This window comes from Tasmannia lanceolata, unplaced genomic scaffold, assembly GCF_043159265.1.
Source record: "Tasmannia lanceolata isolate RefF3 unplaced genomic scaffold, GAP_Taslan_0.1 ptg000013l, whole genome shotgun sequence".
NCBI classification, from domain to species: Eukaryota; Viridiplantae; Streptophyta; class Magnoliopsida; order Canellales; family Winteraceae; genus Tasmannia; species Tasmannia lanceolata.
The window spans coordinates 6,086,162-6,112,018 of NW_027518690.1; the positions used below are offsets into that span (position 1 = coordinate 6,086,162).

Genomic DNA, 25,857 nt, shown 5'->3' on the forward strand with positions numbered 1-25,857 from the left:
GTTGTTCTCTTAACTATATACGATGGATCCAATCAAGGGCCCTTTTCCAGCTCTTTATGCAAGGGCGCCCTTGCATCTATCATTCCTCTTACAATAAATATTCTCTCTCTCTCTCAAAAAAAACAAAAAAAAAAGACTTTGAAAGCCACATCTCACCTGTTTTAATTTTTTAGTGAGGTCATCCATCTATTAATAAGAACAAATGGCTTCACTTTCTCGGAGCAAAAAGTAGCAAAGATGTCTAGCCCTAGCATTCCCACTGTAGATCTCTCTCCTTTCTTTAATGGAGGAGATGAGGAAAGCAAGAAGAAGGCTATTGACACCATAGCTAAAGCATGTTCTGACTCTGGCTTCTTCCAAATACTTAACCATGGGGTGCCACTTACCCTCATGGCTCAAGCCATAGAGCTCTCCAAGACCTTCTTTCAATACCCACTTGAAGAGAAGCTCAAGTCGAAGCCGATCGCCGGCTCCGGCGCCCCTCTTCCGGCCGGCTACAACCGTCAGCCGGAGACTTCGATTGATCGGAACGAGTACTTGTTGATGTTCATTCCATCCAACGGTTCAGATTTCTCGACATTCAACGTATACCCTCCTGACCCACCTGAATTTAGGTATGTTTTTTAGTACCAACATGAGATTGGTGGGATCTTGACCACTCGTTCCGTGTCTCCCATGGTAGATCTTGCCACCTAACCATTTCAATCCACGGATTTGAATGTGGGCCCATTTGCAAGCCACAGATCAGATAATTCGGCGAGGCAAATGTTTGAAAATTTTGATGAAAGCTTGGAAGAGATTAAAAAAATTCGGAAATGATATCCCCCCGACGCCCTTGGGAGAATGGTTCACTGCTTGAGGATAAATTCACCCCCTTTAACATTTTTCTTTGCCTTTAAAACTTAACGAATAACGTTAAAAGGGGCCGGGATTTTATCGGCCCCCAAGGGGGGGATATCATTTCCCAAAAAATTCGAACAAAACTCTTTGCTTTACTATTTACATGATAAATTATTATATAAATTTATTTTTCTGCTAGAAAAAATTACAAGATATCTTCTAATGATCATGATCTAAAGGATGTGGCATGATTGGGACCGTTGATATGATGGGGCACCACATGTTGATTCAATGGTGCCGAAGAAAGATCTCATTCGCAAGATTGAGGCATGCACAAAAAAAAAAAAAAAGGGGCTTAAAAATGTCTTTTCATTCATGTGCAATGTGTAATGGCCATTTTCGTTCATCAAGACTCGTCTTACTAGTAAATCTCTTTCAATAATTTTGAATTTCTCTCAAGATTTGTAGATAATACATGGGAAATTGACAAACTATTGATATTTAAATAGGAAAATTTGTATTTAATTTGTGGGTTTTTTTTGAATTATCTGAGATTTTTTTAAGTTTAAAATAATCCATAAAAAACTTTTTTTTTTTTTTTTTCAAGAATCTACAAATTTTCTTACCTAAAGAAGAAAACTTTCATTTTATTCTTGATTATACACAGCAAAGTACTAAAACAGATCGCTTCTCACCTGAACAAAACTGCATTGCTTCTTGAGGGGATTGTCAATGAATGTTTGGGGCTTCCATACAACTTCCTCAAGGAATATAACAATGACCGGAGTGGTGATTTTATGGCGTTGCTTCGTTATTTTCCGGCAATGGCGACTGAAAACAACGGAATAAGTGAACATGAAGACGGGAATTGTCTGACATTTGTGTTTCAAGACGACGTGGGAGGGCTCGAGGTGTCGAAGGACGGAGAATGGATTCCGGTGACCCCTAAAGAGGGCACCATTGTCGTCAACTTAGGCGACGTAATTCAGGTGAAAGAGTATTTATTTTTTTAAAAAGATCATTTCAAATATTTTGAGACATGATGTTAGCATGATTTGGAGCATTCATCCAGTAGGCCCCACCTTGGAGATGCCACAGCCTAAAAATAGAGATCAGTGGGCCCACTTCAAAGGATGATCCAAATAGTTCATTTGTTTGATACCAAAAAATATCGGTGAAGAACAAATAAAATAATTTCAAGATAAACTTATCCAAGCAGGATAGCCCATCCCAAGAACACCTTATCCAAGGATTTATATCCCCGTGGTTGACAACCCCACTAGGTAAATTATCATACAAGAAAATATAGATTTGGTTTCAACAAAAAAGGTAAGAATGAAGAAAATTATATCCAAAATGATTTTTGTTTAAAAAATAGATTTGACGGTTTTGGTATTTATACCTTTCTGTTTTTTTTTTTTTTTGAAATGGTGAATCATATTAGAATGGAAAGGGAAGCCCGAGGTGGGACAGCCCAATAGAACAGATTACAGGATAAGAAAGCAGAAACATAAAATACACAACATCAACAGAACAAGACATGGCTGATCAAGGGAGAAAATAATCAAACCATTGTAAAGAGTCACTATTCACACCCCTCTTGGCTAACAGATCAGCCTTCTCATTGGCCGGCCTCCTCACATGCTTCAAGACAGCCGATGACCCTGATATAATCTCGTGGATCTCATCTATGAACGGCAAGAATCTCCAAGGAGGCACCACTCCCCACTTAAGCCACCAGATAACATCTAAGGAATCCCCTTCAATAATAATAACCTTGTCAAGACAATCATCACTTATTTTCTTGATACCGTAGAATCCGCCTCCGAAGCATCGCATACACCAATCAGACCAAAGGAGGCCCATTGAACAACGCCCTCGCCATTACGGCATAACCCTCCCACCCCGGCCGGCCCGGAATTACCAAAAGAAGCACCATCCAAATTAAGTTTGAACATACCAAGAGGAGGCGGTTCCTTTCTTTTTATACCTTTATTTTTCTTCAACAATATTATATACTCAATTGAATCTATTCTGGACAATGCATCTCCCAAGTGGTGCCCTTGCCTAATATTTACCCTAACAAAAACCCTTTCTGTTTCTTTCGATGTACAATGGGTCTAAAACAAATTTTAGGCCCATTTTAAAGTGAAAAAGATGGGTGTAAAATTTCTTTTACACCCATTTTATAATGAAAAAACAGGAACCTGGCCCATCAGGCTCCAGTTCTTTCCATGTAAAATGGGTGTAAAACAAATTTTACGCCCTAAAAATGGGCATAAATTTGTTTTAGGCCCTTTATGCCCAGGGAGAGATTCTTTGGGTTTTCATATTTTTCTAATGTCAAAATCAGTACTATGAACCATTGTTTTAAATTTCGACCGAAATCCGAAATTTCGATGGAGACCGACACCGAAATCACATAAACCCGAAATGATATTTTATTTCGTCCGAAATTTCGGAATTTCGGTTGAAATTTCGTTTTTTTTTTTCTTCGAAAGTTCACCCAAAAACCTGTTTTTTAAATTTAAGTTAATATTTTACCAAAGTTTCAACCGAAATTTTGTATAGAATAAAATAGTGTTTTTCTTGTTTTGCCGGATTTCTGCCGAAATTTCGATTTCGGCGAAATTTATAACCATGCTCTGAACTACCTTTGTAATCTTTCCGTTTTTTTTTTTTTTTGGAATATTTGCAAGGTGCTTAGCAACAAGAAGTTCAAAAGTGCTACTCACAGAGTAGTAAGAAAAGATGGGAGGAGCCGTCACTCTTGTTGTTTCTTCTACAATTTAGGTGGAGAGAAGTGGGTTGAACCATTGCCTCAGTTCACAAGAGAAGTTGGAGAGGCACCCAAATACAGAGGATTCTTGTACAAGGACTATCAGCAACTGAGGATGAGAAACAAGACCCACCCACCTTCTAGACCTGAAGATGCCATCCAAATTTCCCACTATGCTATCACTAATTAAATGAAGCATGATTAAGAAGGGTTTGGCTGAGATGAATCTCTTCTGTGCAATAAAATGTTGTGGTTTCTTCTGAAGTTGGATAGGGGTGATTCAATAAAAACAAAGTCTTTTGATGGCTGAGGTCTAATTCTTGCTTATATAAAGGCTTATCTTTTACTTTATAAGATAGGTTGAACCCCCATACTAGTTTCATTCTTGGTTGAACACTTCAACTAGCTATCATGGTAGGGAAACTTCCACTGTCATTGGAGTAAAAGAACTTTTTGGAGAGAGAGAGAGAGAGAGATGTCGGCACTCGGTACTACCATATGCACTCGGTACTACCATATGTTAATGACACTCTTTGTTTTATGCCTTACTGATTGGCGGTGATACTATCTTGAGTATGATAAAAGCCATGAGAAGCTAATTAAAAAAAAGGCGTCTACACATTACTGATTAGACGTTGGTAGCATCTTGAGTATGTAAACATCCATGAAAAGCTAATTACATTGAAAGCATCTTGAGTATTATAAATTTATAACAGCCATGAAAAGCTAATTATATTGGTAGTGTCCTGAGTATTATAAGTCATGAGAAGCTAATTAAAAAGTGTTCACAAATTACAGATAGGGATGTTGATAGCATGTGTAAGTGTGTAACAACCACGAAAAGCTAGGTAAAGAAAACTGAGTAGTGCTATTATCAAAATATAGTAGTGTGGGTCTCTCTCTAGGGGGGCAAATGATAGACAACCTTTTTTTAATAACAGACCCGAACTAGTTAAGCATATACCACAATTTGAGTTTGCAACTCACGAGTCACGTCCGTGCTGAAGGATTCAGGGAGAGAAGACAGTATAATGTCTATGTGAGATTCCGCATCAAGGAGGCACCCAACACATCCAGCTCATTCAGGAAATCCATCATCTTGAGCATGTGTTCCGTGACAGGGGTGCCCTCCACCATGTGTGTTGGGTAAATAAAAGGATTTGTAATGTAGATATTCTTCCTTTTACTCTAGGGGCCGTTTGGATGCGCGGATTTGACGGTTTTGGTATTTTGTTTAACTTTATTTTTCTTCAACAATATATACTCAATTGAATCTATTTTGGACAATGCATGTCCCAAGAGGTGCCCATTACCCTAACAAAAACTCTTTTACTGCTTCTATGGGTCAAGAAAACAATTTAAATGTCAACTTATTCTATTTTCAATGAAACTCGAAAGTTTACAGCTGAATTTCTGTAAGAGTTCGACTAGAAACACAAGTTACTTCCACTTCCTATTCCCCACTGGTAATAATATAGAAGTGTACTGGCAGGATCAAAACCTGTTAATTAGACCAGTTCCTGATAGTACAGTTTTGACAACAAAGATGCAACTCCTAAATATGATTTGATGGATGCAGAACAAAAAAAGGAACATGGTTCAAAACTCAAAACTTAAACTGATTCGATCAATGCCTGAGTCAGAGCTGATTTGAAACTCTTAAGGCCCTGTTTGTTTTGGATTTTGAGAACCTATTGAGAGTCCCAAACTGGATATTGGACTCAAAATTACGTTAATTTCAGTCCCATATCCAGTTTTGGACTCTCAGTTGCTTCTCAGAATCCAAAACAAACAGGGCTAAGCGCTCAATCAAGTTTTACATGTTAAAAAAACTTATGTTGAATTTTTACATCTTGAGTTTTTTTACTACGTACATTACTGGGTTCTTTTGAGTTTTGAAAAAATTAAGAACTGAGTTACCCTTCCAACTAGACCCAAGTTCTGATCAAGTTAGAGTCAGAGTCAACTCAGCAAGTTTTCCAGTATTTGAGAAACTGAGTTACCCCTCAACCTAGACCCAACTCAGAGTCAACTCAGCAAGTTCTCCAGTATTTGATCTAGTTTTTAACATTGAAAAAAGAGTGCACAGTACCAGGGAACCAATTAGTTCATATGCTTCCGTAATTCAAGACCGACTTGAAGGGGGGATGCCAGAAATTTTGCACTAAGAGGGGCAAAAATTATAGTAATTTTTTTTCTCTAAAAAAATGAAAGCAATATTATAGTAAAGGGGGGCATATTTTAGAAGGAAGGGATATAAAAATGGTAAAATTAAAATTTTAAACTTATTTTCTATCTTAGGGATGATTGGAAAGGGGGGCATATTTTTGAAAAAACGGGTAAGTATAAAAAAAATATTAAAAAATAAAGGTATATTTTTTTTCCCAAAAAATTAAGGGGGGCAATTGTCCCCCTTCCCTTTCAAGTGCCATCGCCCCTGCCGACTTGCAATATCCTTGGGCCAATAAGAGACCAAAGAGCTCTTAGTCCAGCCTCCTGGAAAGATATGAATACACCGTAACTCAAATATGTAACATGCATTATTATCCCGGTAAAACATGAATAAATGGTTAGATTACAAATTATAAAAAAAAGGGCGGCAGAGTTCATGATCGCTCCCGCTATTGCGGGGTCTGGGGAGGGCCAGTTGTAAGCAGCCTTACGGCCCTTACCCCTGCTTTCCAGAGAGGCTGTTTCCGTGACCACCAGGTCACAATGGTTAGATTACAAATAAAACATATATACAAAAAGAAATGCGCTTGGAAATCGTAAAACATCTGTAATATTTCATAAAGTCCACATGCATTTTTTTATTTTTTTGGTAGCCTTGCCTTCCAGCTATTGCATATTATTCCGGTTTGGACAACCTCCAAAATGCTCATTGGCACAATTTGTTGCATCCTGTTGGATGCTTGTGGATACTTTTAATGTAGAGCTCACAGTATAGATGGCAATAGATGTTCCCTATGATTATTTCAAATTAATGGAAGGTAGCTCGTGTTTGGAAGAATAAAGCATCTCTAATTAACAATTGATTTTTCTAATCCTTAATCTTACACATGAATGGCTATTTGGTCTTATTTCACATAGGTGCGATGCCTTTTATGTCTCACTCTCACAGTGGGACCCAAAAAGTGCCTTTTACCATTGATCCTGGGAAAAACAAAAACAAGACTGAAAGCCACATCTCACCCGTATTAATTTTTTAGTCAGTCTTCCATCTATTAATAAGAACAAATGGGTTCGCTTTCTTATAGCAAAAAAAAGTAGCAGAGATGTCTAACCCTAGCATTCCCAATGTAGATCTCTCTCCTTTCTTTAATGAAGGAGATGAGGAAGGCAAGAGGAAGGCTATTGATACCATTGGTCAAGCATGTTCTGACTCTGGTTTCTTCCAAATACATAACCATGGGGTGCCACTCACCCTCATGGCTAAAGTCATAGAGCTCTCCAAGACCTTCTTTCAATACCCACTTGAAGAGAAGCTCAAGTCAAAGCCGATCACCGGCAACGGCGTTCCTCTTCCGCCGGGCTACAACCGTCAGCCGGGGACTTCGGCTGTTCTAAAGGAGTACTTGTTCATGTTCATTCCATCCGACGGTTCAGATTTCGCACCATTCAATGTCTACGCTCCTAACCCACCTGATTTTCGGTACATTTTTTTTACTACTGACATGAATCGTGATCTAGACCACTCATTTTGTGGCTCCCATGGTAGAGATCTCGCAGCTTAACCATTTGAATCAAGGGATTTGAATGTCGGCCCTTTTGCAAGCCACAAATCAGATAATTCAGCGACGCAAATGTTCGAAAAAATTTGATAAATATTTGGAAGAGTTATTAAAAATTCTGAAAAAACACTTTGTTTTTTAATTTACATGTAAAATTGTTTATATTTATGGAATTTGTTAGCATCCATCGCAGAAGGCATTCCGCGGATGGGCTGTTGCATGTGAGAGCCGGGGAATGCCTTCTGCGATGGACGGTAGCAAATTACTATATATATATATATATATATATATATAGAGAGAGAGAGAGAGAGAGAGAGAGAGAGAGAGAGAGAGAGAGAGAGAGCTAAAAAACACATGCAGACCCACATTTTTTGGAGGATCCAAAGCATTCATTTGGAAGGCCCTTCCATGGATAGGGTGTACTAAAAATCAACCCCATAAGATCATCCTAACTCAATCAAAGGTGGAGGGGAAAATGGACAGACACTTTGTGTCCATGTTTCTGCCCATTTTTTCCCTCCACAAATGGCAGGGTTAGGATGATCCTATAGGGCTGATTTTTTGTACACACTCTATCGATGTAAGGGCCTTTCAAATGGATGCTTTGGATCACCCACAAAAATGTGGGCCCACATGAGTTTTTGACCTCGAGCTTAGATAAGCTTATCCTAACCCTTCCAAAAGTGGAGGGGAAAATGGACATATACTGTTTCTCCACAGATCAATTTTCATGTTGCCGGTCAATTGTTTTCCGATAATTTTGAATTTCTCATAAGATATGTACTAATAAATGGGAAATTGACGAACTATTGATATTAAAATTGAAAATTTTGTTTTATTTCGAGGATTTTTTTAATTATTTGAGATTTTTTAAAAGAGGGCGAACCTTGTCGCAATGTAAGGTTGCTCCATTGTGACATAGTGGTCACGGGTCCGAATCACGGAAACAGCCTCTTTACAAAGCATGAGTAAGGGTGCGTACATCTAGTCCTCCCCAGACCTCACAATGGTGGGAGCCTCGTGCCTTGGGCCGCCCTTTTCTTTTATTGAGATCTTTTAAATTTTAAAATGGTTCATAAAAAATTGGGATTTTTTCAAGAATCTTACAAATTTTCGTAGAGTTCTGTAAGAATGGTGTAGATCATTGAGTTTCACACATAAGTGCATCTCACAGTACCATTTATTAAAACTGACAATTTTTCTTATGACTTTCTTTCGAAAATTGGGTGTAAAACAAATTTTATGTAAAATTTTTGTGCGCCAAATTTTACGAGCTTAACTATAGAAAAAAAAAACATTTTATTGTTGATTTTGTACAGCAAAGTACTAGAAGAGATCTCTTCCCACCTGAACAAAACTGCATTACTACTTGAGGGGATTCTCAATGAATGTTTGGGGCTTCCACACAACTTCCTCAAAGAATATAACAATGACCGGAGTGGTGATTTTATGGTGATTCTTCGTTATTTTCCGGCAATGGCGACTGAAAACAATGGAAAAAGTAAACACGAAGACGCGAATTACTTTACGTTTGTGTTTCAAGACGACGTGTGAGGGCTGGAGGTATTGAAGGACGGAGAATGGATTCCGGTGACCCCTAAAGAGGGTACCATTGTCGTCAACTTAGGCGAAGTAATGATGTTAGCATTATTGGGACCGTTCATCTAGTAGGATCCACCTATCAGATACTTTTTAGTAGGACCCATCTTGGAGATGCCACAACCTAAAACTAGAGTTCAGTGGATGAGAGATTTTATATGGTGTGTGCGCGCGAAGTCCAATACTTTTCAAAAAGTAGGGCCTACTTCAAAGGATGAACCAAACAGTTCATTATTTCAAAAAAATATTACCAAAAAATTGGTGAAGATCAGACAAAATAATTTCAAGATAAACTCATCCAAGTTGGATAGCCAAACCCAAGAAAAGCTTATCTAAGGATTTATCTTTCCGCGGTGAACAATCCCACTAGGTAAATTATCATACAAGAAAATACAGATTTGGCATGGCTCCAGTTCTTTCGACGTAAAATGGGTGTAAAACAAAATTTTCACCCTAAAATAGACAAGATATTTGTTTTACACCCTAAAAATGGGGATAAAATTTGTTTTACACCCATTTTACATCTGAGGAAAGATTCTTTGGGTTTTAATATTTTTCTAATGTCTAAATCAATACTCTAAACTACCTTGTAATCTTTCATTTTTTGTTTGTTTGTTTGGAATATTTAAAAGGTGCTGAGCAACACGAAGTTCGAAAGTGCTACCCACAGAGTAGTAAGTAAAGAAGGGAGGAGCCGTCACTCTTGTTGTTTCTTCTATACTTTAGGTGGAGACAAGTGGGTTGAACCGTTGCCTCAGTTCACAAGAGAAGTTGGAGAGGCACCCAAATACAGAGGATTCTTGTACAAGGACTATCAACAACTGAAGATAAGAAATAGGACCCACCTACCTTCTAGACCTGAAGATGCCATCACCATTTCCCACTATGCTATCACTAATTAAATGAAGCATGATTAAGAAGGGTTTGGCTGAGATAAATATCTTTTGTGAGATAAAATGTTGTGGTTTCTTCTTAATTTGGATGGGAATAATTCAATATAAACAAAGTCATTTGATGCCTGAGTTCTACCTTTTTTATTATATAAAGGCTTATCCTTTCCTTTGTCAGATAAGGTTGAACCACCACATTTGTTTCATTCTTGGCTGAATACTTTCAAGTAGCTGTCATGATAGGGAAACTTCCACCATCATTGAAGAGAGAGAGAGAGAGAGAGAGAGAGAGAGAGAGAGATTTGGTTGTGGTCAAGTTGAGTTTGCAAATATTATCAAGATTTTTGGTTGTGGTCAAGTTGAGTTTGCAAGTATTATCAAAATATGGTTGTGGTCATATCAATTTCCATGTATACATAGGGTGGGTAGATAAGGATTTGTAATGCAGATATTCTTCTTTTTACTATATAATATTTGTCATGTAATTAAATATTGCACACCTATTGTCACACTCATATGCAGCCAGTCTAAATTTAAAATAAATTTAGGGAAATGTTAACAGCACAACCATGTTTTGATATTTGCACAAACCCAGCTGTCTTTTCCTCTTTAATTGGCTCGAGAAAGCTTTTTGGGAAATGTAACAACCTTTTGACAGCTCTTTAAATACTGAAAAACAAGACGGGTTAGTGAAAATATCAAAATATAGTTGTGCTGATATCATTTCCCTAAATTTGAAGTGGAATGGGAATCTCAAATGACAGAGTTCAACTTCCGTCTAACATAAAGCCATTTGATATATCTGGCAATTTGTCAAAAGGAGCCGTTGGATTTAGGGTAAAAGTTTTCTCCTACAAAGATTTCCCTTGGAAAATGATGCTTCTAATACTGAGCTAAATTTTTACCAGAACCAAAAGCTTTCCATGTGTTTTAGTAAAAAATTTACCCTGTAACTGGCCCATTGTAAAGTAGCAAACCAGTGCACTGATCTGAACTGTTGATCTCATAAAACACTACAAAAGAACATCCATTCAGGTGGGCCACTGATAAAGTTTAGAAAAAAATGAACATGGCACCCGGAATAGACATGAAACACGAGAACTCGACCAAGGTAAAACCTAGTCGCCTCAGGTGAGTCGATGATTGACTCAAAAAGCTTTTAAACAGTGGCCATGGCACCCAAAAGTAAAGATTCAAGCAACAATAGGTTGAGTCTTAGCCCTGGTTAGGACATATAAGTTTGTATTATTTTGGTCCCTGGCTCATAACTTTGCAAACCTCAATGTCGAGAGCGCCTTAAACCCTGAAAGTTCTTCGCTAGGTTAAACCAAAAAGCATTATTAATAGGAAAATATTACATTAGAAAGAGAATAATGCATTCTCAAGTTCAATTCATATGAATAAAAAAGGAAGAGATTATTTGGTTTTCCCCATTGCAAAAGTAAGCAACAGATGAATGCGAATAAAATACAAAATTATGCTTAGGTTTCCCATATATAATTACTTCAGAAATCTTAAATAAAAGATGCCAATTCTCATATGAAGCTCATGTACCTCCAACAGAGCTGATCAGCAAGCTTACCCAAGGGTTTTGATGTTCAAGTACAATGGTTTCCACAGACTTGAAAATCCTTCTAAAATCAGCTTTGAGTCGCTTTCTTTGATCACAATGGAAGACTAGAAACCATAACTTTCAGAAAGCATGTAGTACACAGCTATTTTGATATCGGAGCAGATGTTTCCTCAACCATGTTGCCATGAACCAACTGGAAAAGGACATTCCAAAGAAGATAGGTTCCCATGGTCAGTTCAGAAGAAAATTGTCATAAATAAATTGGGACATGTAAATTTCAAAGAATTTGTTGATATAAGGCATCTTATTAGATATAACATGAATATTTTTATGTGACAAAGTTCAAATGGGTTCCTATGCTAATATGAACAATTTAGAACAAAGTAACAGCAGGGATTATATGGGTTTACAGATTAAAAGAAGAATTATCCCAAGATCTATAGGCAGGGTCATGACAATTAGAGCAGATTATAAGAACATAAATCGAAACAGTAGAACCCAAGTGAAAACTTTTACGGCATGTCTTCTATAATCAGACAAAAAAGAAGAGGAATGCGAAAAATTAGAATGCTTCGTTCAAGCAAGAAAGAGTAATTTGATGGTTTGATCATTGATACTAAAAAGCAGTACGTGGAAGATAACCTTTGGTCAGGAAAACAATTTAAATGCCAACTTATTTTATTTTCAATGAAACTTGAAGGTTAATAGCAGAATTTCTGTAAGAGTTCGACTAACAAGACAATTTCTTCTCATCAGAAAAGCAGAATTTTTTTTTTTGGAAAAAATCAAGAAAAAATAAAAAATAACAAATTTTGTGTTAAACTGATGAAAGGGAACGAAAGAACAAATCATGAAAGGAAAAATTAAAAAAATGAAAAATTTTGTGATAAACTCTATGATTTGTGGACACGGACACGAGTGTCACATGTTGACACGGACATGGAGCGTCGGACACGGCAAACCCCCAAACTTTAAAAACGGGGACACGGCTAAAATAGAAAGTACATGTAATAATGATTTGTGGATATGGATTCATGTGTCCAGTTTCGACATGGATACGAGTTGTCTAAATAAGGTAAACACAATATTCAATAAAAAAACAGAATGTCACACTTGACACGGTACAAAAACATGTCCACACACCCACATTAAGTCCAACACTTCTAGCAATACAAGTAAAAGTGTCCAAAGGAGTGTCGACACGTGTGGACACGCGTGTCGTGTCCTACACGGCAGGACACGTGAGTCGGCAATAAATTCGGAGTTTCAGCCAAATCATAGGATAAACTGATAAAATGGAAGGACACTTCCACTTCCAATTCTCCACAGGTAATAAGAGTAGCGAAGTCTGGCAGGATCACAACCTGTTAGACCAGTTTCTGATAGTAAAAAAGTTTTGACAACAAAGATGTAACTCCTAAATATGATTTGATGGATGCAGAACAAAGAAACAAGGTTCAAAACTCAAAACTGATTCGATCAATTCCTGAGTCTGAGCTGACTTGAAATACCAAGGCCATCCTTGTTTTGGATTTCGAGAACCGATTGAGAGTCCAAAACTGAATATTGGACTCAAAATTACGTTTAATTTTGAGCCCAATAATCAGTTTTGAACTCAATCGGTTCTCAGAATCCAAAACAAACAGGGCCCAAGTGTTCAATCAAGTTTTTCAGTTTCAAAAAATTTATGTTGCATTTTGACATCTTGAAATTCTTTACTACATGACTGGGTTCGTCGGAGTTTTGAAAAACTTGGGAACTGAGTTGCCCTTCCAACTTGACTCAAGTTCTGATCAAGTTAGAGTCAGAGTCGACTCAGCAAGTTTTCCAGTATTTGAGAAACTGAGTTACCCCTCCAAGTAAACCCAACTCAGAGTCAACTCAGCAAGTTTTCCAGTATTTGACAGAGTTGTAATGTTGAAAAAGGAGTACACAATACCAGGGAACCAATTCGTTCATATGCTTCCATAACTTTTGGGTCCTCCTCGTCTTCATAACCGAATTGCAATATCCTTGGGCCATTGACAGACCAAAGAGCTCTTAGTCCAGCCTCCTGGAAAGATATGAATAAACCGTAAATCAAATATGTAACATGCATTATTATCCTGGTAAAACACAAATAAATGGTTAGATTACAAATAAAATATACAAAAAGAAATGTGCTTGGAAATCGTAAAACATCTGCACTATTTCATAATGTCTACAAGCATCTCTTTTTGGTAGCCTTGTCCTCCAGCTATTGAAGAAGAGTAAGGAAGAAGAAAGGGAGAAAAAGAGAGAAAATTTGTGTAGATTGTTCTCCAACCCCATGAAATGGTAGATTTATAATATTCACTTAAGCATAATTACAAAAGTTGACATTAAAACCGCCCTAATGATGGTCCCTATCAAATTAACATAAAATATCATTAATTAGTATGAAATACACTCTAATGAACATAATAACATTTCTTTAGCTGTAATGGGTCCTCTCTAACTTAAGTTCTTCAACACCCCCTCAAGCTGGAGCATAGTCGGAACACATAATATTAAACTAAATTTCACCATGAGTCAGTTAACATGCCCACTACCATGCATGTATGTCATCACATGAAATTCTGCATGTCTTCTACAATATCCATGATCACTCCTTGACTCACGGCCACATTGTCTCAGTAGATATTGACTGTCATGATCTTCCCCTGACACACAACCATTTACTCTACAAAAACTTCACTAATCGTGGAAAGGGATCCACACAAACCAGTACTTGCATCCAAGGGAATCAACACACAACAACAATTCACACCAAGAGGGCACAACAACACACACAAATGACATTAATTACACATCATGACTGTACCAGAGCCCACACATAAAGCTCCACAAAAGTCCAAGATAGCCCAAGTCCACATGGGACAGCACAATCAACCCAATCTTCAAGAATAGATCAGGCACAAATATTGAATAGGTAACCTACTCCACACGAAGTCACAAACTAAGGAAGAATATCTCAAAACACTACACCCCAAGACAAAGAATATCTCAATCCACAAAGAAGATAACAGTCCAAGCAAATCAAAACCAATTCTTACAAGATAAAGCAACCCATGAGTATATTCTATCAAGCTCAACTCAGATGGAAGCATGGATAAAAGCAAGGCATGTTTGCTAGCTCAAAGATACAATTTTGTTTTAGAACAACAACCTTTTATTGTTTTCGCCAAATTCACAGATTACAAAGCAAAATGGGAGACAAGTTGTCGCCCAGAAAGATTACAATATGTGCATCCCAAAAAGTCTGCAGTCCTAAAACACTGGACTGACTTCAGAGGGACATTGTCACCTCCATTTTCCTTTTATCCAGAACCCCTTTGGCGAGCTTGTCGGCTTCTTCATTTGTCAAGTGGAGCTTGTGAGAGAATTGATGTTTAATCAACCTACAGATATCTCTGATTTCTGCGATTAAACTAGACAGAGATAAATGATCCGCATACCATCTTAGGCCTCACAATAGAGCTCTAGTCTGCCTCGTTCGAGTTGCAAATCCCTACCTACCGAGAGAAAGACATCAAGGAGTGACCACTTGAATATAGGATCAAACCATCAACCCGTGCTGGAACCGGCTTTCCTATGTCCCTGACGTCAAAATTCTGTCCTGACCAACCAATAAAGGGGGCCTCCACCGAGGGGAGGGACGATTCTTGATGCTTCTTTCCCATATGATAGATCTCCAGTTATGAAGGATGAACGCCATGGTGTAAGGACTTAGAAGTTAGAAAATCTTTTGCTTTCTCCCAGTCAATCAAGTCCACCTTGATATCCACCAGAATCCTGTTGAAGCTTTTGTCCTTTTCATAAAGAAATATTCTATTCCTCTCAAACCAAATATGCCATGTGATCGCAAAGGGAACAAGGTTCCAAAGAGAGCGGCTCAACTTTCCAAAGGGACTTTCACCCCCAATGAAAGATTGTTTCTTTATAGATTTTTGAAAAGCCAAAGAGAAACCGAAGCTCCTAATATAGCTTGAATGAGTGAGGTCAAAGCAATAATACATGATCGATTGATTCTTCCGTCGCTTTGCATAAAATACACCTACTGGCCTGAGAACTATGGCGCCTTTTGAGCCTATTGCGGGTGTTGATTCTCTTGTTTGCAATTGCACACATGAAAGCCATTATTTGTAACTGTCCACACGATACAAATATGAATATGGGATCGACTAAGTAGAAAAATCTACTCTAGTGGTGAAGAAGACTACAATTTGTACCGTCATTTACATAGCCTTTGTTCCAAATGGACGTCAAAAATGCATTTCTGCATGATGATCTCCAAGAGATAGTGTCTGTGATTCCAGGTCTGTCACTTCCTTCACATCCATCCTCAGTGTGCAAGTTTTAAGAAATCTCTTTATGGATTGGAGCAAGCACCTCATTCATGGTTTGGTAAGCTTCAAACAACAATAATGGGCAATGGATTTCAGCAAAGCGCCTCCAATTATTCTCCATTTACCTGAAGTGGTATAGCAGGAACCACTGTCCACCATATCTTCATTGATGATATCATCAAATCAGGGTATGATTTGAATCAACTTAAGTTTTTTCCTAAGTTCATGTTAAGAATGAATGGATTGTTGACATACTACCTTTGGATTAGAGACATCACACTTTGATAGAGATATTTTAGTCAATAAAACAAATTATACCAAGGATTTGATATCTCTTCCACATCTTACGAATGAAAAGACAGTGGGCACCCCTGTTGAGCTATATTTGAAGTATTGAGAGTCCAATGGTACACCTCTTCTAGATCCTAATATTTATCATCGACTCGTGGGGAGCCTGATTTATTAGATGATGATGAGACCTAATATCGCCTACTCAGTCCAGATTGTCAGTCAGTTTGTCTCTACTCATGTCTTATCTCACAATTATAATTCGCATGAAGAGACCTTATATGCGCGTGTCTAAGTGTACACAAGTCATTTAGGTTAATTTACCTTTTAGGGTCGTATGTGTAATAAAAGGACACTTGATGCAGTCATGCAATTTGATTTGATTTAGTGATATGAAGGAGACAAGACAAGTCGTGAGGTTGACTTGAACTCCTTCAATATTTCGTGTGCTTTGGATTAGGGTTTTCTTGACTGCTTTATTCTCTCTCTTCTCTTCATTTTTACTCAAATCAATCTAAGGGAATTCATAATCATGGGGTTTCTAGGTGTATTGCGTTAAAAGCATTGCCATAAACTATCACATGCCACCCAACCTTGTATTCCACGACAGGATTAAAAACATGTAAATTGACAATCATTTCATTTTTGTTATAAGGCTGCTGTCATGCCAGCTAGATAGAAGACATTTCTTTACATCTACAAATATGATGCACTTTTCACATTCAAACTATTGATCAGTTCAATAAAGCTCTAGGAAGGATGGCCCCTAATTTTTACACAAATTTTCCACTTAGGCTCCATTTCTTTCAACGTAAAAATGGATGTTAAATTTGTTTTATGTTGTGAAAATGAACATAAAAACAAATTTTACGTCCATTTTTACGTTGAAAGAAACGGAGCCTTAGCATCATATATTACATAGCCAGATCTAATTTTTTCCATCGTAGATTTTTTCAAGATAACTGGGGAAACAACTGCTTGATCCAACAAGGGAAGAATTTTCAAGACAAAAATGTGAAAGCAATGTCACAATAAAAGAATATATACAAACAAATATAGATGGATTGACACTAGTAATTCAACCTGTAAGGAAATCAAGTAAACAGCCTCCAATGCTTGGATGCGAATTTCAGGATCATCAACAGGTTCCCTTTCATGCGAAAGTGCACTCCCAAGCTCAAGTGGCATTTTTGATGTGTCCTGATCGCTATAAACCTCACCAAATCAAGGAAAGAAAATTAAAATGGTGAGAAAAGAGTCTTATCTGGAAACCAGAAATTTAGGATTAGAAAAACAAGAGGAAGACTTATCCTAACTATGCTATAAATTATAGAACCGTGTAGTGAGTACAAATGCATACCCAAATATATAAACCGAAACTGACATTTGAATAATTGCTCACGGGTAATTTAATTCAACAAAGAGCATACACGATATATGTCGACTGGATTTATACAATCAGGAAAAGATAGGATTCTTTGGGCAGATTCACCAGTCATCCAACCCAGGAGTTCAAAGAATGTTTATTGGATGTGAATTTTTGTTGGTATCAAATGCTTTATTGGATGTGAATTTTTGTTGGTATCAAATGCAGATAGAGACAAAGCAAAAATGAAATTATTATTTCATTTTCGAAATTAAAATCATGGCCTGGGTTCCATTTATTTTTAAGAAGAATATTACCTTTTTCCCAGCAACAGGCAAAAGTAGAGCTGGCCAAAGAAACTCTGATATCAAAAGCAAATTCTGTAGCTGACTCTCAGCTTCAAAACAACAATTGCGGATGGTTCCAGAAACCTGCAAGCAACTATGGATTTTATCAAATGTTCACAATCAGTGACTGAGAAATACTGTCTAGAAAGGGATGTAAACATATAACTAAAAGAATTCCAGTTCATAAATTTGGAATAAACTTTATGCTCCATTTGGTTGCCAGTAAATTTTTATCCTAGGAGCTTTTTAATTCCAACAGTGAAGTCAACGGGATTTGCTAGGTTTTTTTTTCCCTACAATTCCTAAAATTCCTGCCAAAATTTAGGGGTGTCATTACCAAATATGGGAAGGGAGGAGAGAGAGGGAAGAGAGAGAAAGAGAGAGGACATCATTCTCTAGGATAGGGGACAAGGAGTCCATGTCATACTCATAAGCAATCATTACAAGAGTGGGATTAAAAAAATTCTAGTGCTAAAAGGCAACCAAACATGGGATGGGACGGAAATTTTACTAAAAACTTCCTAGGTTTTAAATTTTACTGGCAACCAAACAGACCTTAAAGAAAAAACCAAAAGCATTCATCATGAGCAAATAACATCATGAACAGTGTGAAACTTATAAAGGTCGGAAAGAATTCATGTTCACAAATTCAGAATAAACTTTAAATAAATTGCTTTTCTGACCAACTGTAAATTCATCTCATGTGGAGGCTGATTTTCATTCCTCTTGAAGAAATTTAATTTATTTAAGGAATGCATAGTTACCAATAAAAAAATAATAATTTATTTAAGGAACCTTTCATTCATACCCCCTTCTTCCGCAGTGGACTGGCTGAATCAAACTGTGGAATGATTTGTTTCAAAAGGCCCCTCTTAGGATCCAACAGAACTTTCCTTCCTTCTTTCACTTTTGAGATGTTTATGAGTATAGAGCCGACATATTCAAAGGGGTCCTCTGCTTCACATGTAATAGAAAAGAAGAGAAATGTTAACAATTAAATAAACATATGTTAATGCTAATCACAGTACAGTGTCATTGGGAATCCATTATATTTGTGAAAATAATGTCAATCAGACCTCTTACTAGTAGTTCAAGTAATAAAGTCACATATCTGTATGTCATATGGTCGATTTACCAGACACATTAACTCTTGAACATGTATTGACCATTTTTCATTGGTTAAAAAGGAGAGGTAGCATAAAACTGATGTAAGCAATCGAATTTTGAAACAAAAAATATCACATGTCCCCTCATTTTATGCACCCAGTGATAGGTTTGCCCATTAAATTTGACATCTGTAGACGATAATAAGTAAAACCTTCCTGATTAACTAATAATATAAAGTTCCGCAGATAGCTGCGGCTACTAATATCATATTCAAATAAAAGCTTCAACTCATGGAGCAAAACACTGGCACAATACCTTTTGTTTCGGTTGAAGACATACAGAACGACCTCACAAGCTTCAAAACATACAATCCTTGCATTTTGTCATCTCCAATCTGAAGAGCAGGGAGTGCAAGTCAGTATAATCCTGACTAAAATGGGATATCCTATCTAGGAATTAGAATCACGGTGATCTATTATCCCAAAATTCAGGGAGAAGCCAGTTTGAGATTAATACAGCAATGTAAATAATTCCATTGAAACCGCGTATGATGTACAGTGGGTTGAAATATTGCATCAAAGAATGTCATTCCTGACAGCACAATAAGAAACATATATAGATCATAAAGAACAACAGCAACAAGTGAGTCTAGAGGTTAAACAATTTCATGTGGGTAATAAAAAATAATTTCGTGTGGGCAGTTTAGGGAGACCACTGCAAGATATAATAACATTACAATTACTTGAAAGACATGAACAATGTTAATAAAAAGGTAGTTTAGGGAGTAGGGACAACAAAACCAAATCAGGATACTGCAAATTACCAACAGTAATAAACTGATATAGGTGAATTGGGTAAACCATGCAGAAAATTTGACGATCATGTAGAAGTGGTAATTTCAGTCCAATTATATAGGAATCTTCAAGTGGTAATTACTGTTAGAAATATCACCATCAACTGTACGCTCTAATTCCATTGTTTATTTACATTTACCGTAGCAGCAGAACTTTCATTAGTCACAATATCACTTAAGGTTTCCTTCCAGAATGTTCCATAGGGACCATGTGGAGCCATTCACTTGGGGAATGAGTAACTGATATTAGATCAGTCCTTAGTGTTAGCTACTGAAGCCCATGTTGTGTTGTGTGAAAACGGAGAAACTTTGCCTGAAATTCAAATTTCCCTCAAGTAAAGAGACCAATTCAGTACAGTAATTATGATAATTTTTTATGAAAATGGAGGACTGCATTTTGTTCTTCCTGTTGGTTTGCATCGACATTTAGCTCCATGCCCAGCCCACATTATCAACTTCCAAATCCAACTTAAGTCCAAATTTTAGTCATGTTAATTCATTATATGGAGCATATAAAGTTGAATCTAGTTTGAGTCAGAAGTTATTGTAAATTTGGGCTCGAATGAGTGGCAGTAAGTATTTCATTCAATGAATAGAGGTACTTCATTTGATACAACTAACCATCATATATTAGAAAGTACAGTACAGACATCCTGACCATCTTATAGAGAAAAAGAAAAGGGGTGCAAAAATAGGATGCATCCCTGGACAGCCAATGCATCTCAGCCACATGTGTCGGTTGCTTTATTGAGCAGCCCAGTGACACCCAAGTCAATTGTTACTCGGCTGCTAATCAAAGCAACCTGGACACATAGCCAGAAAACAAACCATCATATATTAGAAAGTATAGTACAGACATCATGACCATCTTATAGAGAAAAAGAAAAGGGGTGCAAAAAATGGATGCATCCCTGGATGGCCAATGCATCTCAGCCACATGTGCCGGTTGCTTTATTGAGCAGCCCAGTGACACCCAAGTCAATTGTTCCTAAGCTGCTAATCAAAGCAACCTGGACACATAGCCAGAAAACCCTCCCTCCCTCCCTCATCAAAGCAACCTGGGCACATAGACAGAAAGAAAGGCCATCCCATGGCTGCAACCCCCCCCCCCTCTCTCTCTCTCTCTCTCTCTCTCTCTCTCTCTCTCTCTAACACATATAACCACTTTAACAATATGTATATTAAACAATCATAGTGGCTAAACATTTCTAAATATTCTTATAACTCATTACTATCGCAGATTCACAAATAAAGATTTTTTCTTTCTTTTTAAAAATGGTAAACGGATTTATTGATAAACAGACGGAGTTGGTCGAGGTACAATAGAGGACAAGGAGTACAACAACAGCTCAATGTACACATAAAGAAATTGAATCAACCAAATAATTGAATCAATGTCTAAACTTAATGGGACCTAGAACTACCTAACAAATCCACTTCCACTAACTGGGTCCACTGCGCCTTGAATAATGAACTGCAAACTAAATCCTGATAAAAAACAAACTGCGAACCAGCAACTATGGTTACCATTAGTGTAATACCCTAAGCCATTTTTCCAGTATTATATTTGTAAAGATTCTTATATGAGATAGATGAATCATTGTTTTATGGTTATATTCATTTTACTATCATGTCTGTTATGAATATGTTAAATTTAATGTCACATTAGATGTTGGCATAAGGTTCCAGAACACCACGCTTAGGTTGATGAATTCAAGGAAAGAGATATGATTTTCTAGTTCCTTGTAGACCCAAGATAGTTAGCTGGGACATCAAATTTTGGTACAACTAACACATTGTGCTAGTAAGAGAGAGGGTGACTTATCTCAGTAACTGGAATAGAGACCCTAAGCAAACATGTGGGTGTGTAAAGTAATTTTATATACTGAACGAGATCATTTATTGCAAAGCACCCAGTATTAATTATCATTGTCTGATGATTGGCTTACTCTATTGGCATGATATAGTTAATCCTTAGACCTATGGGGTCCATTTCATTCTATGTGAAGTTTGAATAACTTTGATTATACCTAATGCTGATGCCCAATAGGGGGGTATGTACGGGTATGTTGAGTTATGTTAGCAGTGCATAGAATATGTGGATGCTCAATAAGGAATCCAACACTCCAATATAAAAGAAAAATTAAGATGGTTTTCACATGTGTTGGACCCAATAAAATCTGGATTCAGCGGTAAAGTGAAAGTGCCTTGTGGTACCCAGAATGGACACATATAAACGTCCACGTTTATATGCGTCCATTTTGGACACGGTGTGCCCAACAAAATGAAGTTCTAGGATGACCCTTTGGTGCTGATTTTTTGGGCACACCCTATCTATGTTAGGACCTATCAAATGAATGCTTTGGATCATCCAAACAGCGTGGGCCCACTGTGTTTTTTTAAAGGGAGGAGTAGATAAGCTTATCTAGGGGAGAGAAATATGTTGTTTACAAAAGATACTTGTAAAATGCTTTGGGAATCTAACTAATTGTGGAGCCATGAACTGAATCTGTGGGCCCAAGGACATGACAATGATTGTATATTCCAGTCCTAGCCTGGTGGAGGGATACACTGATAATTTTACAGGAAAAGGACTCCTTGTAAGTTTTTCAGACTTTAGGTGATTATGGAATTGTGTTGATGGACATTAATTGCCATAGGTAGCAGTGCATAAATATTATTTAATAAATTAAACAATATAAGGCTCAAATTCGTGCGATAGAGACTCGTAGTCTAATTGGAAATTGTTTCCAATTGGAATAAGTATATAAGATACTTTATGAGTCAAAAAATTCACAGCAAGAGGACAACCATTTTTTAGAGTTTCGTGGAGTTAACTTGGAGAAGAAATTAGAAGCAAAGATATGAATCAAGAGGACATAAAACACTAAGGCTGCTTATGGGTAACTTTGAATCTCTTCTTCTGATTTTTAATCATAAAAAATCAATGAAAACTATGGAATTTAAGATCTGAGATTAAATTTAAGAATTGTAAATGAAGTGTAAATCCAAGAAAAGTAAAAATAATGAGTGTTTCAGTTATCTCAGTATACTAGCTACCAGTTAATAAAAGATCTTTTTGTCATAAGTTCACCCTTTGGACGATGCTTTGCCATCCCAAGTTCTGAACATGGAATTGAAGCAACAAGATTGAACACAAAAGGACTATTTTAAGACGAGGGCATAAAAATATGAGAGTGCTTATGACACCTGCAAGTCACAGTCCAACATGACTCACATCCTCCATCTCTGCCATACATGTTGCAGACGTGAATGTGATCATAATTGTTGATTCAGTGGGCCACATAATGTGAATGGCTATAGTAAAGAAATTGCGATGAACAAGCTATCTTAGCCATCCCATAGCAACCTGCAAATGGGGATTTGGAAAAAGTGTAGCAAAGTGTAAGCAATAATCCACATTCAACAGGAAAAAGATGGATTTATCATTCTATTTTGGGCAATACCCATCCATGAAATAGGCAAATAGCATACTAGACCAATGGATCAAGTCATACCACATCAAACAGTACAATTACTCAATAGGTTTTATCCACGCAGCCATGTGAAAATGTCTATGATGGCTCCAACTCACATGTCCTATACGTGTTTCAAATTTTAGTCTCCTTATAACATGGCATAAATAAAACACTATCTAATTCTAACTGGCTTACAAAAAAAATGGATGCCATAATTCACATTCATTGAAAGCTAAAATCCACAAAAACAAGGAAAGATGTTCCCAAAAGTTGCGTCTCTCTATCTAAGTAAGAATTAGCATAACAACATGTTTCTAGTACAAGTTTGAAACTAAACAAGTGCATTAACAATAGTACAATTGAAGGAGCATCTAGAAAACACCTGAAGAAGTGACGCAGTACCCGTGGTCAATTGTGTGAGATTAACTAGAAACATAACCAACAGCCGCTTAATATCAGAGTCTTGCTTATAAAGTATCTCCATAACTGTTCTAATCATCCCTATTGAAATCATCTTTTCTGAGAGTTCTGAGTTTTGCGAAAGATTTATAAGAGCTTCAGCGGCAGGCTCTGAAATTTCCTGAAACATTAAATGATCATGTTAATTTATGATACTACTCATAAAGAATTAACTCCAATAAAAGTACATCCCCATCCATTTGATTTACTTTTTTAAAAAAGAAAAGAGAGCGCCGGGGGGGGGGGGGGGGGCGCATCCCCATCCATATTATATAGTGGTAATTGTAAAGATGGTGTTGTGACAATATCATTGGAAAACATTCCTGTGCTATGGCTTTCTATCCTAATGATGTTCTTCCATGAATTTGATCATGTTTCATATGTTATTTATGCTTTGGGTTCTAGTCAGATTTCTTTCAAAATTAAAAAATATAGTATTTTTTTCCAAATGAAGACAAACGCGTAGAAAACCTTTTTTTCGCCTAAGAGCTTGGAAAGCGAGGGCAATGCTATCTCCGAATGACGGGCAAGAGAAAGCAGTCCATCCTCAGAACCAGTTAAGCCCCTAACAATGTCAATAGCTGCCTCCTTTATCTGAATGGAGTTGATAATTAAGGTCAGAAAAAAAAAATAGCTCCGAAATTACAGAGAAGCACCAAAACGGATAATTACCAAACTAATCAGAGATCAGAACTAATTAGAGATCACAAAATTGAGTTGATAATTAAGGTCAGAAAAAAAATAGCTCCAAAGGTACAGAAAAGCACCAAAACGGAGAATTACCAAAATAATCCGCGATCACAAAATTGAGTTGATAATAATGGTCAGAAAAAGCTAGCTCCAAAAGTACAGGAAAACACCAAAATGAAGAATTAACAAACTAATCAGATATCAAAAAATTGAGTTGATGATCAAGGTCAGAAAAAATAGCTCTAAAAGTACAGAAAAGTACCAAAACGGAGAGCTACCAAACTAAACTAATCAGAGAGCACAAAATTGAGCACAAAATTGAGTTGATAATTCGGTCAGAAAAAACATAGCTCCAAAAAGTACAGAAAACACCAAAACGGAGAACTACCAAACTAAACTGCGATCACAAAATTGAGTTGATAATTAAGGTCAGAAAAAAGAAAATAGCTCCAAAAGTACAGAAAAGCAACAAAACAAAGAATTACCAACCTAATCAGAGATCACAAAGCACATATTAGAATCTGGAAATTACTACAACATGAGTACATGTTGTGAAAAACCCCCACAATAGCAATCTGCAATTTCAATGGCAACGCAAAACGAAACAACAAAACATAAAGCAAACACACAAAGATTTACGTGGTTTGCTGAGAAAATCGGCATCTCTCACCAAACCCTAGTACACCCTTTTTCCCCTTTTGAACTCTCAACCCTCTTCTAAGACAAGAGTGTGAAACTCGCCCTAAAACCCTTCAATCGGGTCGGGCCGCTTCCGGGTTGCACACAATATTTCGGACCCAACCAGGTTAAATTCAAGACACCAAACTCAACGGTACAAATAATCAAAGTCCATCTGTCCATGGGAACACAAAATAAAGCAATAAAGAAGGTAACAGGTTAGGATTCTAAGAAGCAGAAAGATTCCAAGAAGGAATAGCTTTGTGGGCATCAATTAAGTTATAAAATCTAATAAATTTCATATTTTGAGAAAAATTATTCTACTTCAAGATAAATTTAACAACAATATCCATCTACCCACATGAAATCCAATGACTGAAAAAAAAAGGAAGAGAAAACCCCTCTTGGGTTTTTTTTTCCTATGAAAGTACAGATAAAGATTCAAACAATTGGGTTGTGTTCGAATTTGTTGTTTATCAGATGACTAAAATTCATGGAGAGAGAGTGAGAGAGAGAGTACATGCAATAGGGTTTTGATAGTATGTGATTACTGGTGTGTTCCCTCTTCGTTTACTAAATCAAAAGTTAATGAAAAAAAAATGCATATAAAGAAACTTACTTGGGGAGAAGGGGAGGATAAAAATCCGATGAGTTCTTCCAATTCGGTCGCCATCGATGCTCTCTCGAGCAGAGCAAAGAGTGAGTTTTTACTTCTTGTTTTTCGTTTTAAGTGGTCTAAATAGGCCTTCCCTGGGCAGTTTTCTATAGTTATACAGTCTTCCTCTATTAGATGCTGATGTTGGCACTATAG

General features: G+C 37.0%; 2 protein-coding genes and 1 pseudogene across 5 annotated transcripts; 2 read left to right on the plus strand and 1 right to left on the minus strand.

The window, feature by feature from the left end:
- Positions 1 to 202: 202 nt before the first annotated feature.
- LOC143889625 (1-aminocyclopropane-1-carboxylate oxidase 1-like) lies at positions 203 to 3,929 on the plus strand. The gene is made up of 3 exons (XM_077393898.1): positions 203 to 614; positions 1,508 to 1,829; positions 3,540 to 3,929. The coding sequence occupies exons 1-3, from the start codon at positions 238 to 240 to the stop codon at positions 3,807 to 3,809; spliced, it is 969 nt and encodes a 322-aa protein (XP_077250013.1). The 5' UTR covers positions 203 to 237; the 3' UTR covers positions 3,810 to 3,929.
- Positions 3,930 to 6,848: 2,919 nt separating this feature from the next.
- Positions 6,849 to 9,971, plus strand: LOC143890733 (1-aminocyclopropane-1-carboxylate oxidase 5-like; annotated as a pseudogene). The gene is made up of 3 exons (XR_013255235.1): positions 6,849 to 7,271; positions 8,670 to 8,987; positions 9,578 to 9,971. The product of XR_013255235.1 is annotated as a 1-aminocyclopropane-1-carboxylate oxidase 5-like (transcript).
- A 1,205-nt stretch (positions 9,972 to 11,176) lies between these two features.
- On the minus strand, positions 11,177 to 25,816 carry LOC143889626 (ARM repeat superfamily protein). Of its 3 annotated transcripts, none has more exons than XM_077393901.1 (9): positions 25,666 to 25,816; positions 24,150 to 24,272; positions 23,602 to 23,799; positions 19,203 to 19,281; positions 18,589 to 18,734; positions 17,751 to 17,864; positions 17,151 to 17,282; positions 13,352 to 13,465; positions 11,177 to 11,605 (listed from the first exon to the last, which is right to left on the minus strand). In XM_077393901.1, the coding sequence occupies exons 1-9, from the start codon at positions 25,717 to 25,719 to the stop codon at positions 11,555 to 11,557; spliced, it is 1,011 nt and encodes a 336-aa protein (XP_077250016.1). In that variant the 5' UTR covers positions 25,720 to 25,816; the 3' UTR covers positions 11,177 to 11,554. The 3 variants fall into 3 exon arrangements, with proteins under 3 accessions (XP_077250016.1, XP_077250015.1, XP_077250014.1); XM_077393900.1 differs by having other exon boundaries at positions 18,589 to 18,737; XM_077393899.1 differs by having other exon boundaries at positions 18,589 to 18,741; positions 19,201 to 19,281.
- Between the last annotated feature and the right edge of the window lie 41 nt (positions 25,817 to 25,857).

Bases quoted from the DNA above. Each gene is read 5' to 3' on its own strand.
- LOC143889626 (XM_077393899.1), bottom strand. From the start codon at position 25,719: ATGGCGACCGAATTGGAAGAACTCATCGGATTTTTATCCTCCCCTTCT. The intron at 24,273-25,665 runs GTAAGTTTCTTT...AACTCCATTCAG, and splicing joins TATCCTCCCCTTCTCCCCAA to ATAAAGGAGGCAGCTATTGA. The intron at 17,283-17,750 runs GTAATATTCTTC...TGATTTGGTGAG, and splicing joins TGCCTGTTGCTGGGAAAAAG to GTTTATAGCGATCAGGACAC.
- LOC143889625 (XM_077393898.1), top strand. From the start codon at position 238: ATGTCTAGCCCTAGCATTCCCACTGTAGATCTCTCTCCTTTCTTTAAT. The intron at 615-1,507 runs GTATGTTTTTTA...GATTATACACAG, and splicing joins CCTGACCCACCTGAATTTAG to CAAAGTACTAAAACAGATCG. The intron at 1,830-3,539 runs GTGAAAGAGTAT...AATATTTGCAAG, and splicing joins ACTTAGGCGACGTAATTCAG to GTGCTTAGCAACAAGAAGTT.